A 14,020-nucleotide genomic window follows, 5' to 3' on the forward strand; every position below is an offset into this window, starting at 1 on the left:
TGAGGCAGAACATGTGTCTACAGTCCTAACTTAGAGTGAGATATCTACATTTCCTGCTTGTGCAATATGTAGTCTTGACATGAAAAGGATTTATCAAAGATTAAATACATATGTAATTAATAACACACCCACACTATTTGCTGTCCTGCCTGCTTTTTGCCACACAATGCCAGTAAATGCTTGGCGTAAAACACAGCCTGTAAGCACTTTCATGGGGACACATCATCATTTGTTATTTGTCATTAGTTACATCTGTGTCTTTCCTGCAATGAGTACTCTCAAAATCTACTAGAAGAAGGTAAGAAAAGAAGGAAAGTTGGTATGTAGCAGTACATTTCAAATCTCTGTAATAGTCTCGAGCACTAACAGAACAGAGCCTTAAATTTACCAGAAGAATTTCATTTAAGTTTCATCAGCTACCTAGCCAGCTTATGAGTTCGATAGTTATTTCAAAATAAGACAAAGAAAAAATTTACAACTCCTGGAATGAACCAACATAACCTAAAATATATTAAGGATAATCTTTGAATCCTTTAGCCACATAGCTGTGGGTGAAAAGGAGTTTCAGTGAATTAAAAGAAACATTCTTAAACCTTGTTTCTATAGCAGAGGCAGTCGATCCCATTCCTGGAGGGTATGAGTTCTGCAGACACTTGTTCCTCTCTGATAGCTAATGAGCCCCTAATTGACTATCAACTCCATTGTTCCCAGATACATTTACTATTTTATTAGCCTCTAAACTGTTCAATGTTTTAACAAATTTAGTTAATATGAAGTCTATATCTTACATTTTATTACTATTATTACTTGTAATATACAAATATGTAAATGCAGCATGACGATTACGCTTTATAAGAATATGCACAGACACAAAGATGGTTGTAAATCACTGTAATGGCGCGATTTACTGCATAACACTGCGTTTATCCTGTATTCTCTGGTCTTACATGAATATTTTACAACATAATAATAATATTGCTAGTGCTGTTTATTTTACAGCGTGTTCTGCTCATCTAGCCACCTGCGCTAATAGTAACCAGAAGGGCACTCAGAGAACACAGACTTCCGCAAAGGCCAATGTCAAACTACACCAGACTTCAGAGAAAAAAATTAAAACTCATAGTAAATGATCCAGATCTGCCTCAAAAGTTAATGGGCTCTCCGCTGGCCCATGCCCCATTCCTCCTGTTTCATTATTATTTGAGTAATCCTTCTGACAAATAAACAGATCACCAGTTTGCATTCGGAAACTAAGCCTCAGAGAAAATTATAAGATTTTGAAATGTGTATAATATTTTACTGCTCTTACATGATATATGTTGGCAAAGTGAGCGGTCAATACTCACATTTGCAAAAATCCTCATTGTTTTACATTCAAAAACCCAACTGTCAGGTTGTGGTTATTACGAATTCTGTCTGGGAGAGGAAGTGAAGCCTTATCAGCTGTTTGATTAATACAAGTGTCACTTATGATATCTAGCCTTTACAAGGAATCACTCAGACTGGAGGATATGAAAACAAGAGGCTCTCTGAATTACAACACTGTGTAGCAAGCTAGCTGCCAAGCAACTGTTGATATGCATAACTACCACAGTCAAAGTAAAGTGGATTGCAGTTGAACTATTCTGCCATGTATGTCAGTCAAACTACAAACAAAAACGCACAGTCTAAGTAGTTCAGCTTGTCTCTGAGATAAGAGAGAATTTCTCAAGAACATCTTAAGTAATTCTTTTTTGTCCGCTGGTGTTGAATGTAATCACTGTCAGCCTCAGCTGTCACTGAGAAACTTATGAACAAGCAACGCAGATTATGCTGGTAAAATAAATGTCTCACAGCCTCCCAAAGGGATATTTTAACAATAACAACGGGGATGAGAGCTCCAAACAGCTCAAGCAAACACAGCCTTGATTCACTTCACAGAGGTACGTCGAAGTTTCTCTCTGTGAATTTCAACAAATTAGCCATTTGTCTCTGCAAACCAATTCTTTAATTGCTTTATAATTATTTTCAAGGCTGTAACGGTGCCCTGCCACACCAGCCTCCTTCACACATAGACACCACAGTCAGCCACAGTGCATATACATAAAGAAGGAGCAGACCATTCTATTCCTTTTTCCTTACCCTCAATAGCTTTACTTATGTGTTCACGTAAATGATGTAAAGGTTTGCATACTGTGGGATTGCACGTGCTACAAGTGCCTTCTGCCAACCAAAAACTTCTATGAAGCTAAAAGAGTGTAGGCACATAATTTAAAATACACTCCAAGGCTGCTTCCTTTCCTCCATGACTCAGACCCCTGCAGGGTTCTGCGTAGGCCCGGCGCAGGAAAGGAAGAGTTTATTCTACGTTCGGTCAAGCGTATGTCCTGAAGCATGTGCAGTGACTAAAGTACATAGGAACGTGCTGTGTGCATCCTTGCCCTTTTTAATCTCTCAGTAATAGCCTATAGTCCACGATAAAACAAATGGGATTGACTCAAACCAGCTTTCCTCCCACTGAGCTACCTCGTGTGTGTTGTAAAAAAAAAAACCAGCCCATACACAATAGTAGCTATAGACTATCCCCAGAACCAAGAGAGCTACAGCATGCATTAACAAAGACAGGTGCAATGTTTGTTAGACAGCCTGAGTTAGCACCCAGGATATAATGCTAAAATTCCTACACATCACTGGAGAAGTTTTTCAGAGTGCTTAATCCATACACACTTGCACTGTACTTGTACTTTCATTTAAAAGCTTTGCCTTTAATAGCTTCAAATGTAAGAAACCAACAGTTGTAATGGGAAAGCATTAAAATGTGTTAATGTGTTGAGCATACGGGTAAAGTAGCCACGCACCCGCTAGGGGACGCTGTTGATACAGAGTTGACATGTTCATGAGTTTTCAAGGAGCGAGGAAGAGTACCTCAGGTGCCTGGCGCTCAGGTGTGTGTGTGAGCCAGGTTCGCCCTCTGCCCTGCAGCATGTTGGACGCTTACCTCCGTAAGTCGATGTATTAATCGTGCAGGTTTAATATAAAGGCGATTGAACGACAGTATGATTCGCCTGCTTCTTTTTCAAGGTACAAAATCAACTTTCATGACTTTTCATGTTTCATGACTTTTCAAATTCATTGTGATCACAAATACAGTCTTACTTATTTAAAGATTGTTATGCTTATCTTGAACTCCAGAGTACCTGTATCTGTGCTGAGTCAAACAGGAAGACTTGAGGTGTCACTTTGTTAGCACTGTATATCACATTTCTCACTCTTTACATTCCATTAAAAAACTTGTACGTCTAAAAATGAGTTTAAGAGATATCAGGATCCTAAATTTCAGCCAATTAATCAAAGTGAGTGGAAAAATAAAGACACATTTTTGAGAATGCAGCACTGTAATGCACTCATGGTATTTTCATGGCCAGAGGCTTGTGGTGTACCAGCACACTTGGGTACTTGGGTTAGATTAGGAAAGATCCCTTATCATACAGTATATAATAAGGGAGTGCATTAGCAGCTGGCTACACTTGAGCTCAATTAAATCCGCTCTTTTCATCCCCTTTAAAAGCAGGGCTCTTCCTGTGGTGATGCAATGGCCATCAAGTGGCGAGTTTTTCTATGAGGGAAACTATTATCCTCGTCCTGGATATAGAGAGTTGTATGTGTGAGTAAACAGCAACCCATTTAAACTGCTAAAAGACGATGGTGTCTCTTTTCAGGTTTTTGGACATATTAAATATCTGTGTGTGATTTTACACAATGCCTCATCTGCAGCTACTTATTCTCCACTCTTCCCATGTGCTATGTATGTGAGAGTGATTGTAAGACTGAAGAGGCTACATTTCTTTTTTTCCTTCCTTTCATTCTGCTCCACACTTCAGCTTATAGCGCACACTGTTTAGTACCATGTGTGTATAATTTTAAAGGCTTCTTTTAAGGGTAACTTTATGATCAAGAGTTAATCAAATTAACAGTGTGGTTTGAGCGATATTTCATGCAAGAGTTCTGGTGTCAGATTATGTTTTCTTAAATATTCAGGGCGCTATGAATGTCTGCAAAGCTAACATTGTACAAAAAAGCAACGTATCTTTTCACCTTGATACAAAAGACACATGTATGCATACATACTGTATGAAGTATAGCACAGACACATGCTTACACACACAAAGAAACAAACATGCCCTGTGTGTTTGAAAAGGTTTTGTCCACATAAAGGTATAGAGGAAGTGGCACATACTAAGCTAATTAGTCACACTAAATGCGTGTGTGTGTTTGTGGTTTCTCTTGAACACACAAACACACACACACACACACACACACACACACACACACACACACACACACACACACACACAGCTCAAGACCTACCAGACTCCCCAGTTTTGATGATGAGGAGTTGTTTCTGTGTTTGAGCAGACCACATCCCTCCATGCCCGGGGCATCTCTGTGGTTTCCATGGATACGAGGCCCACCTGCACCCTCAGACGATGAGCGCAAACGCCTTTCCATCCGCATCACCTCATGATAGGGACTGACACTGCTACACAGAGAGGCTGGAGGACAGAAAGAAATAAGGAAAGGCACGGAAGCCAGATAGACAAAGAGAAAGAATGAATTTAAGTTTTAACAGTTTAGTATCTCTCAGCCTGATGTGTAGCAATAAAACTAAATGGAGAATGATTTCAGGGACGGAAGTCTTCATCAGACAAACAGAGGATTACTATAATTGTCCTATTTTGATCCACTAACAGATAGCTGTAAAAACAGACACACAATACCATGTCCTCTCACTGGCTGACAGGCCATCAAACATTTTTAAAAATCGCCATGCCATGCCAACCACTTCCTCTCTAAGACACACACTCACACAAACTTAGTTTCCCCTATGTATATGTGCCTGTCTTCTTTCTTGCCTTTGTTCTTATAAAATCAATCTATAAAAAATTAGCTTGGATATTTGTAGTTTTGGCTTTGCACACCAGAGGCCTGTGACACTGTTTGTTAAAATGAATATGGTAAAATCATGTTGTTGTGGAGTCCAACAGACAAGCCTGTTATCACTGTAGCCTATAAAGTCTGTGGTTTCCATTGTCTGGAAGCTAGGAATTCACCAAGTATAATTAATATTCAGCTACTTTCCTGCAGGCATGTATTGCAACATAACGAGTGTGTGTGTTTGTGTGTGTGTGTGTGTGTGTGTGTGTGTGTGTGTGTGTTCACAATCCCACAATAAGCCATTAATACTGTAGTAAGTGTTTGCTGGCAGATGAAACTGTAATCATGCCAACTTTAAAAATACACAACAGCAGGCATTATGCAGTTATATCAGTCACATTTACAGTTTTTCCAGAGATTCTAATATAAAAATAATAACCTGTCAATGATAACTCCTACTCCTCCTATACTTCCTACAGCAGTATTTATGCTTTTGTTGAATACTTTGATTTACAGTATTTTGAGGGTTGATGGTAGTCAATAGTTTCCACATCTCTTAGAAATGCCTCCACAGTTTCAACTGCAAGCAAAGCCTTAATAAAGTGATATTTCATTATAGAAAATACGTATTTCAATCAGTTGCAGTAACTAAAACTCCTAATTCCTAATTACACGGTTGGTGAATTCTAGTGAAACTGTAACTTGACAACACTACATATGAGTTGGAATTATTTATCTCTTTTTCTTACAAGGTAATAAACTAAGCCAAAGTTTTTCAGTGTCTGTTCAGAGTCTGACATAAGGAAACAAAAACTGTTAGAAAACATAGAAATAGGCTGCAGATTTAGGGAGAATTATTTTGTTACTGAATAAGCCTTGGCTAAAAAACTAACTCCTCTTCAGTATGTCACAGCAACTGAAGCAGAAGTTTGGAGGGTGGTAACAAATAATCCTTGGCTAAGGAACAAATTTTCAGTATGAAACACACTGTTTCACTACTGTTAACCCATAACTGGCACTGATTTATTAGACTGGGGGTATTTTTTTCAATTTAACTGCCTGAGTCAGAAGTCTGCTGGAAGGAGTGGCAGCTGTAAGAGTTTCAAAACATTCTGAAGCTGTAAAATTGTAATATTTATTATGTTTGGAAACGTTTGAAACTTTTATCAACACTATGAATAATTAAAGAGTTTGGAAGTTGGAGAAAATTCTAGGTTGTATGCTGTACATGTAGTAGTTTTCAATCATCAAGCTGAGTGAGACATGACTATAATAATACTTTGATTCTCATTTAACTAGTTTGCAGCAGTTTCCTGAGGGGGACGTCTGTGAGTGGCTTGGTAATGAACACTCAAAGACTTGTTCATTCAGTCGTGCATAAGGAAGTAATGAAAACAAACACAACTGAAGGAGCAAGAGCATGGCATCACTTCAACCACCTGATCAATGTTTTCCTCCAAACTCAGGTTGGTAGAGATCATTGTGAACGTTTTGATGATAATATTGACTGTGTACTTAAGAATGTAAATCACCCAAAATTGACCTGTTGCCTTAAATGTTGTACAGGCCTACAGTAAGTCAGCTATACAGTATTTTTCCTTTCATTATCTGATACATTTATTACTTTAAATATGTCTTTATATACCTTAGATATACTGCTAACCTCCGGAAAAAAAACAACATGTCCTCTGTTCCTCTCTGAATCACAAAATGTGATTCATTATTATGGTAAATGTGCTCATGTTATTCCTTTCTAAGTGAGCAAGTAAAGCTATAGAGAGAATAGAATAAAAATCATATACATAGTCAACAAAGAAACTGTATGATGTAGTGTCTACTACTACTAGTGAGCAACAGGCGACATGTAGAGTGAACTTAACTGCTCTGCCTGCATGCACATCACCGCACAGCAAGAAGTCAATACTTGTGCTGCCTTTGAGAAAACATACCTGGTCAAGAATTTCAAGCAACCCTCATCGCCAAAGAACGTCAAACAAGTATGAAAGCCATGTTTGTGTCTGTCTGTGGCTGCGTGTCTCAGTTATTATGCAAGATCATCCTGGTTTTGTCACTCCCACTGTACACTATGAGTGTGGGTATGAGTGTGGCACTGGTTGTGGCTTTTGCATGTAAATCTGTGATTTATCTGTTAGTGTTTGCATGAGTTTCATACCTGCATGTGGTTTCCTCAAGTGAGATGACCTGGGTTCGTGGCAGCCGCAGAAGCTTCCTCTTTCTTGCACAGAGCGCGTGTTTCTCGCCCTCCTTTCCGATTGCTCTGGGTTTGAGTGACAGCCCTCGCTGCGTACCACACATGCCTCGCTCTCACTTGTGGTCTCTGTAAGGTAACCTGCCTTCCTCTCCTCCGGCAACTCCTTCCTCTCCTCTGCTGACACTTCTTCCCTCGCTTCCTCTCTCTCCTCCTCCCTCTCCTTCCTCTCTTCCAGTGATTGTTCTTGCAGGGGTGGGCAGGGAACAGCTGTCTCTGGCTCTGAGAGGGACACGGCAGTCTCATAGTCCGTGTTGTTGGCTGTGCTGGTGTCAGGGAGTAAGGGTTTCTCAGCGCTGGACTGAGCCGGGGTGAAAAAAACCTGAGGAGAGGATTTTATTGAGTAAGTGTTAGAACAAAACATTCCCCAAATGAATCAAAAAGCTAACAGTTTTAAGACAAGAGAACCCACTTTCTTTAGCAGGTGGAAATTTGTGACCTCAAGCAGCAACGTGTGTGTTTAGATAGCGCAGTCATGCTGTATTTGCTCTTCAATGGCCTAAGTAAAGAGCTTTGTCTTTGCAACTACTATACTGGGTAAATTATTTTCTTTCTGGAGCTTTACCTCTACTAGGAAATAAAATAAAATAAATTCTTTGAAGGAGGAAAAGTTGGGAGCATAAAGGTGTGAAATGTGGAGGGCAGTTTGCAGACATATGTAGGTTTTCTTTTTCATGCCTTTGCTCTTTCAATAAAAGGACTTTTCATGCCCAGTGCTCAATTTTTATGCTACATTTCACAGATTCCACACAGCAGTCATAAATATTCCTCCTCCGTTTTGTTCTTGAAATCCAAAGGCACCTGTGGTTGTTTCTTTTTCTATCCCTGAAGGAAAAACAATGGAATCTTTTCACAAATCAATTCCTGTTTGTTTGTTTGTGTACAAGCAGAAAGACTGATTGTTTGGATAACTTAGTATGCTTCTTAAATGTTGCATTTCTATTATGAAACTTGTTGCACTATGACTAAAATTAACTTCTTAATTTGAAATATATTGTGTCTATACTGATTAACCGATTTGTTTTTCTAAAGCACCTTAGATGATTCAGAAAGACAGAGTAAAGAGTGTAAAAGAGGGCACACTACCTGGGAGGTGGAGACAGCCACGCTGAAGTTCTCTGGAGCAGGTGGAGGGTCAGGCGGAGCTGTGTCAGCAGCCGGCCCAGGCACGGAGACAGGTCCAGGGGCTAAACCAGATGCGGGGCTGGGAGCTGGCAGAGCATCGACCTCGGATACAGAATCCTCCGTGATGGGGACGAACTCTGAAGGGGTGATGGCTGTGGTTCGGTCCTCTGATATCATTGGGGACTGGAGTGAGCTCTCACCACCGGCACCAACCAATTCGCCTGGCCATGACCCCGGGGTGAGCCCTCCTGCCCCTGGAGTGATGGAAGGATCGGTGGAGCTTGGAGGTTCCAGATTCACCTCCGGAGGTCGGTGGTGATCGGAGGTTCGGGAGAAGCGGTGGTGAGCTGAGAAAGATTTGGGCAGCAGCTGCTTCTTCTGACGTGATGATCGTTTGTTATTACTGCCGCCGCTGTAATCATCGAGGAACCCGGAGTCGTCACCCTCATTGGCCCCTGAGCCACTGATGCAGTTTATAAACACGTTTCGATTGGCTGTGGAGGATGAAGAGGATGCTTTGTCAAAATCCTCGGTCTGAGAACGTGTGATTTTCTTTTGCCTGTGGCTACCGAACCCAAATGAGTGTCGTGACTTGGGGCGACCACCACCATCACTGAACCCTGTTGACACTGACGATGTTATCGTCTGCTGGTTATTTCCATTTGCGTCAGTGCCCTGTGTCAGTGGAGGTGTGAGGTTTAGGTTGATCGGCTGGACACGGGGCTCACTGTTCCGTTTAGCTGTGAAACTAAGAGATGGAGTACGGAAAAGACTCCGGCGTTTCCCAGTACTGCCAGAGCTGGAGTTAGTGCTGGAGGGCGAAGAAGTGTGGACGCCATTTCCCACTCCGCCTGAAGAAGGAGAGGAGGGGAGAGACTCCTGCCTCTTACTGCTGCTACGGCGGAAGATTGGCAGGCGGGACACAAGTGTGGAACGGCGTGAGCCGGATTCACCCATTTAGAGGCGGAGGCAGTGGGGAACTCTGAGGGAACAAACAAACACAAAAAACACCTTTACTGGGAATCAAACCAGCTTCACTGTTAAAATATAGCCAAAGGAAAATCTGCAATATTATTATCATCAGGTTATAGACTTCATTACATTGAAACCTCTATCTTGTGTTACATATTAAATGTTTAATCGAGTAATTGTTTAGCCTTTGAATTGTCAAAAAATATTGAAAATAGTTCTAAGAGTCCAAGGTGAACACTTCAAGTGTCTTGTTTTCTCTGGCCAGTCAAAACTCAAAGATATAAAAGTTTCCAGTGACAAAAAACACTGAAAATGAAAAAATGCTTCGGCTGAAAACTGTGATGTTCTGAGATATGCATTTGTAAACATAGACAGTGCTGTTTACCCTGTTGCTGGTACACTGTCTCCCTGTGAACTTTGTATAATGAAAGCATTTCAAAATACAACTTCCAAAAAATGTATAAAGCCAAAACATAAACTCATTTACAATTTTTTCCATATAAAGTGGTTATCAAATCGGGAAATACCCAGCATAGTAAAGAGGCACAGTTCTGGTTCTGGTACATCCATACATGATAAGAATAAAGATAGGACTAATGCTATTAATGATGTGAGAGGTCACAGAAAGAGAAACTGAATTATTTTCATATTCAACTAGTATTTTAAACTCTTAAACCTCCCTGCAATCTGACCCTCCACTAAAATAGAGACATTACAGTTTTATGATGAGTCTATAGGGTGTACAGTATGATCTGTACCAAAACACAAAATTTAATCAGGCGCACACAGCCTATGCCCCAGAGATCGTATATTCTAGTACAGTATAGCTCTCATATAAAGTCTGTGCATGCATGTGATTACTGCAGGTATGAAACCTGCAGGGTTGACTTCTCTTTAACAGGTCACATCTTACAATTAACATTTATCTGACAGCTAAATCATGGAGAAACAGAACCGACCCAGAGGGAGAACAAGAGAGACACAGAGACAGGGAGTGAAAGAACATGAAATGTCTGTGGTGGACCATACAGTACAGTTATGCAGTAAGTACTGTACGGTGCTTGTTATCAACATATCTACCCTCTCACCTGTACCATCAGTCTTTGACGGTGTAGGGCGTCAGACAGCAGATTTGGGTTGCAGTCATTAAATATATGAAATCTGACTGTTCGCAAGCCTCTTAATAAACACTCTGAAAGCAGGGTTAATGTCTCACTGATTGCGTGAGCTGACCAAAGTACCACATGTTAAGTCATAGATTAAAAGGGGAGACATTCATTTGCATAAATACTCACGTTTTCATTGTTTTCTGCAGTTAGTGAATCTAACAGTGACTGTGTGGCCCCTCGTAATGTTGAAGAAGCTGCGTCTTTCAGAGCCACTGAAGTGTGTTTGCTTTCAATCTTTGTGTAATAAGCTTACATTAACACCCTTTACTGAAGTGGCTTATGAGAGTGTCACCTCCTTGAAAGTAAATTTGATCAAGTTCTAAATAAACAGTGATGTAGTTCGTATTTTCATACCAAGTTACCTCAGTGTAATACAAGGTACATAAATATTGGCAAAGACAGAGGAGGCCAATAACATTTACAGCAATGACATAGCAAACAAAGAGATGACATGCACACACGTAGCAAAATGCTGCTTTACTTTGCTCTGTCTGTCCTGGACCACTTCAAGCTGCAGGTTAGCAGCTTTCTCAAACACTTTGAAACACATATAAGATTTCCTTTTCAGTTGAGCCTGCAGTTCAGTAACATTTAGTTTTCACACTGCCACAGAGCCATTTGACCAGGTCATGAAACTCTGACCCTAGCTCATTAAGATGTGGCAAATATCCTCCAACTACTTCAAGAGAGATTAAAACAGATTGAGAACACCTCTTTTGTTTACCTTATCCATCAGCAGTTATAAGAAAACTCTTTTAAGGAATGGCTTCGAGCTGTCAGGCCTTCTGAGTCAAAAGAAATACGCTCGCATTAACTGGCCAACTGTTAATGGACATACATACAACTGTATCTGGCATTATGGTACTGTACATAGAGACCCAATGCAACTATGTCACTGGAACACTTCTCACCAGCATAATATACGTTAAATCACCAAGCTATAAAGCACAGACTACGTCACATGAACTCTGTCCAGACTTACGTTTCCACAAATAACAAAAGAAAAAGTAGCACTGCAGCAGGTGCTTACTTCCTCTCTGCTCAGCCAATGCAAAATAAGTAAGATTACCTTTGTTAGAGAAGCAAAACTCTACCTCATTTCAGTTCCTCTTCCCTTTGCTCTATACTGCAGCTGTATTGAATAACAGTGCAGAGCAAACACAGTTTGATTTTCTTCGAGTGTGACTGACTATCATTTGAATGTAGATTTAGAAACCCGATTGAAACAAATTAAGATCATTCAGATTAGACTAGACTAAGATTTCTGAGCTTTACAGACACCTGCTGGTTTCTAGAGTGCTTCATTTTCTGAATCCTGCAGTCGTTTCATTTTTGAGCCACCATCCTCATTCAGAATGAGCCAAATGCTACTAATATTGATTGGAAAACAAACACAATGACAATCAGTGCCACACTGGTGTAAAGGCCCTGGAGCATCAGAAACGCTCCAACAGGTTTTGGCTGTATAACAACCTAAAAAGAGTTGTTTTTATACCGTTATTGTTATTCTTAACAGCTGCAAAGATACAGCTGCTCATTGATCTTTCTCTGCAAAAAAGTCTGTGGTCTGTTCAATACCTTGTAAGACTTTCCTTAAATGACAGAAGAATAGTGCTGTGTTATTGTGCTCGGCTGTAGCACCATTTTTCAGTTTCAAAAACAAGACATTAATGGATATTCTCATAACATAAAAAACACAAGGCATGTTGGTAATGCACTGCTTTGAAATTAATAGCTGTAGGAGTTCAGGGGAGCCCCCTGCCATGCTCCTAATGATCACACCATATGCCAAATAAACCAGCTTAGCTTGAAGTCTTTTATTCCTCCACTACTGTGGCGTTCGCATTGTCTTATCAACACACACTAATGCCTGAGCCTACAATATTTATATAGAGTAGTATATCAGAAGGCTAATGTATGGGTCCAAACTCCAATCTCAGTGCAATTTTACACTCTCACGTGATTATCTGTCAGTTTGGAAGAAAACAAGGCGTGTATGGGGTGTGAATAACAGGGTGTTTCCTATACAGCAGGTTTATAATGGGATCTTTTTCACAACAGAAAACACTAACCATAGTCTTCTACTACAGGTAATGAAAGACATTTAAGGCAACACTGTAGGCTACTGCTTAGTGTGGACTGGAAGCTGAAAACAATATGCCTCTTGGTGACAGATACGGCCTCATCAGAAGACTCTTTTGCAATGGGAAAACATATTCTACATATTACAATAAGCAGATTCCCAGGTTGATTATTACTTCATTGGTGTTACATTGGCATATGACCTCGCTCATGTGCCTTGTCTGTTTGTGTGTTCATTGGATAAAATGTATTCAAGATATTTTTCCCTCATGGCAGGCATGACCTTAACAACAAACAGCACGCTATCTTGAGCAAGAGGTTGCCTTCTTAACCAGGGACTCAAATGACAAATGTAATCTCTAACATCTGGCTCAACAGAAACATTGCGATCCTAAACACATGAAAACCATCTAGTTTTGGGCCACTGAGGAAACCTTTTCTTATTCAGACTACAAGTCTTTAACAAAGAAAACTATGGTGACTGAGAGCTCAATATACCGCCACATAAGAAAAACGTATGCAAATAGACAAAACACAAGCAAAACACAAGCAAGCACTTTGACAACACCCCCTGTGTGTCATATTCAGAAAGCATGCTGGAAATTAAAACAAACTCAAGCAAACTGAGAAAATCATTTGCCAATTTGACAACACATGCATGGCACAGAGACATACGCTGCAAATAGGAGAAGCAAGCAACAAAGCAAAAAGACAACAGAAGAGCCAACTGGAAATACAAGATCCAAAACATTCACACAAATATTCTTATGAGGTGAGGCTAACATTAGTAATCAGAGGCTAAAGTCATAGCAGGCTACAAGTCATAGTATTGAACTGATGTAGGTTTTAAAAGGAATATGGCATGATGTCATGGTGGGGCTAACAGATAAATATTGATCACTATGATCATAGAATATTGTACTAAACCGAATAATGACTTCTCCATCTGCAAACACTGCACATCTGCGATTCTACTGGATGACCACACACATGTGGAGTTCACCTAAAATGAATGGAAGAGGGAGGGAATATTTGCAGGGCGCATATGGCCAAAAAATGGGTTTGTTATAAATCTTTGGTCTCCAAGCCTGAGCCTAGACACACCAGATGCAAGGCTGAGTTTCCAACTGGGCAGAGTCAAGTCATTAACACAGAAAAAACCTTGGGCATGGTGTTATTATTCAATCACAGGAGAGCTGTAAGGTCGCACCCAACAGTTACTTTCGTTATCACTTGGTCTGTCAGTTATTTCCTTTACTAATCAGGTGAGTGTTTAGTAGTTAAGTATGCCCATAATCATCCCCTGATGCCCAAGTTAACATATTCAAATGGCCTGGTTTTGTTTGACCGGCAGACAAAACTCCCAATGTTTGAGTCACTATCACAGAAAACCAGGGAACTAATATCTGAGAAGCTGGTACCAGTGAATTTTGTGGCATTTTTGCTTAAAAAAGTGATTTAGCAAGTAGAACATTTTTGCCCAGAGGCA

General features: G+C 40.2%; 1 protein-coding gene across 2 annotated transcripts in view; it reads right to left on the reverse strand.

Annotated features, from left to right (window-relative positions):
* Positions 1–14,020, reverse strand: part of ccser1 (coiled-coil serine-rich protein 1) — a 117,945-nt gene that overhangs the window by 102,671 nt on the left and 1,254 nt on the right. Inside the window, exons 1-4 of one of the 2 annotated variants that reach the window (XM_056375873.1) lie at positions 10,576–10,665; positions 8,270–9,290; positions 7,088–7,505; positions 4,348–4,532 (exon numbers count right to left, since the gene is read on the reverse strand). In XM_056375873.1, the coding sequence (XP_056231848.1) occupies positions 4,348–4,532; positions 7,088–7,505; positions 8,270–9,265 (1,599 nt within the window). In that variant the 5' untranslated portion in view covers positions 9,266–9,290; positions 10,576–10,665. Of the gene's footprint in view, positions 1–4,347; positions 4,533–7,087; positions 7,506–8,269; positions 9,291–10,575; positions 10,666–14,020 lie in introns of those variants that run through there. The other variant, XM_056375872.1, reaches the window with a different exon arrangement.

The sequence above is a fragment of the Seriola aureovittata genome, chromosome 5, assembly GCF_021018895.1.
Source record: "Seriola aureovittata isolate HTS-2021-v1 ecotype China chromosome 5, ASM2101889v1, whole genome shotgun sequence".
Classification (NCBI taxonomy): Eukaryota; Metazoa; Chordata; class Actinopteri; order Carangiformes; family Carangidae; genus Seriola; species Seriola aureovittata.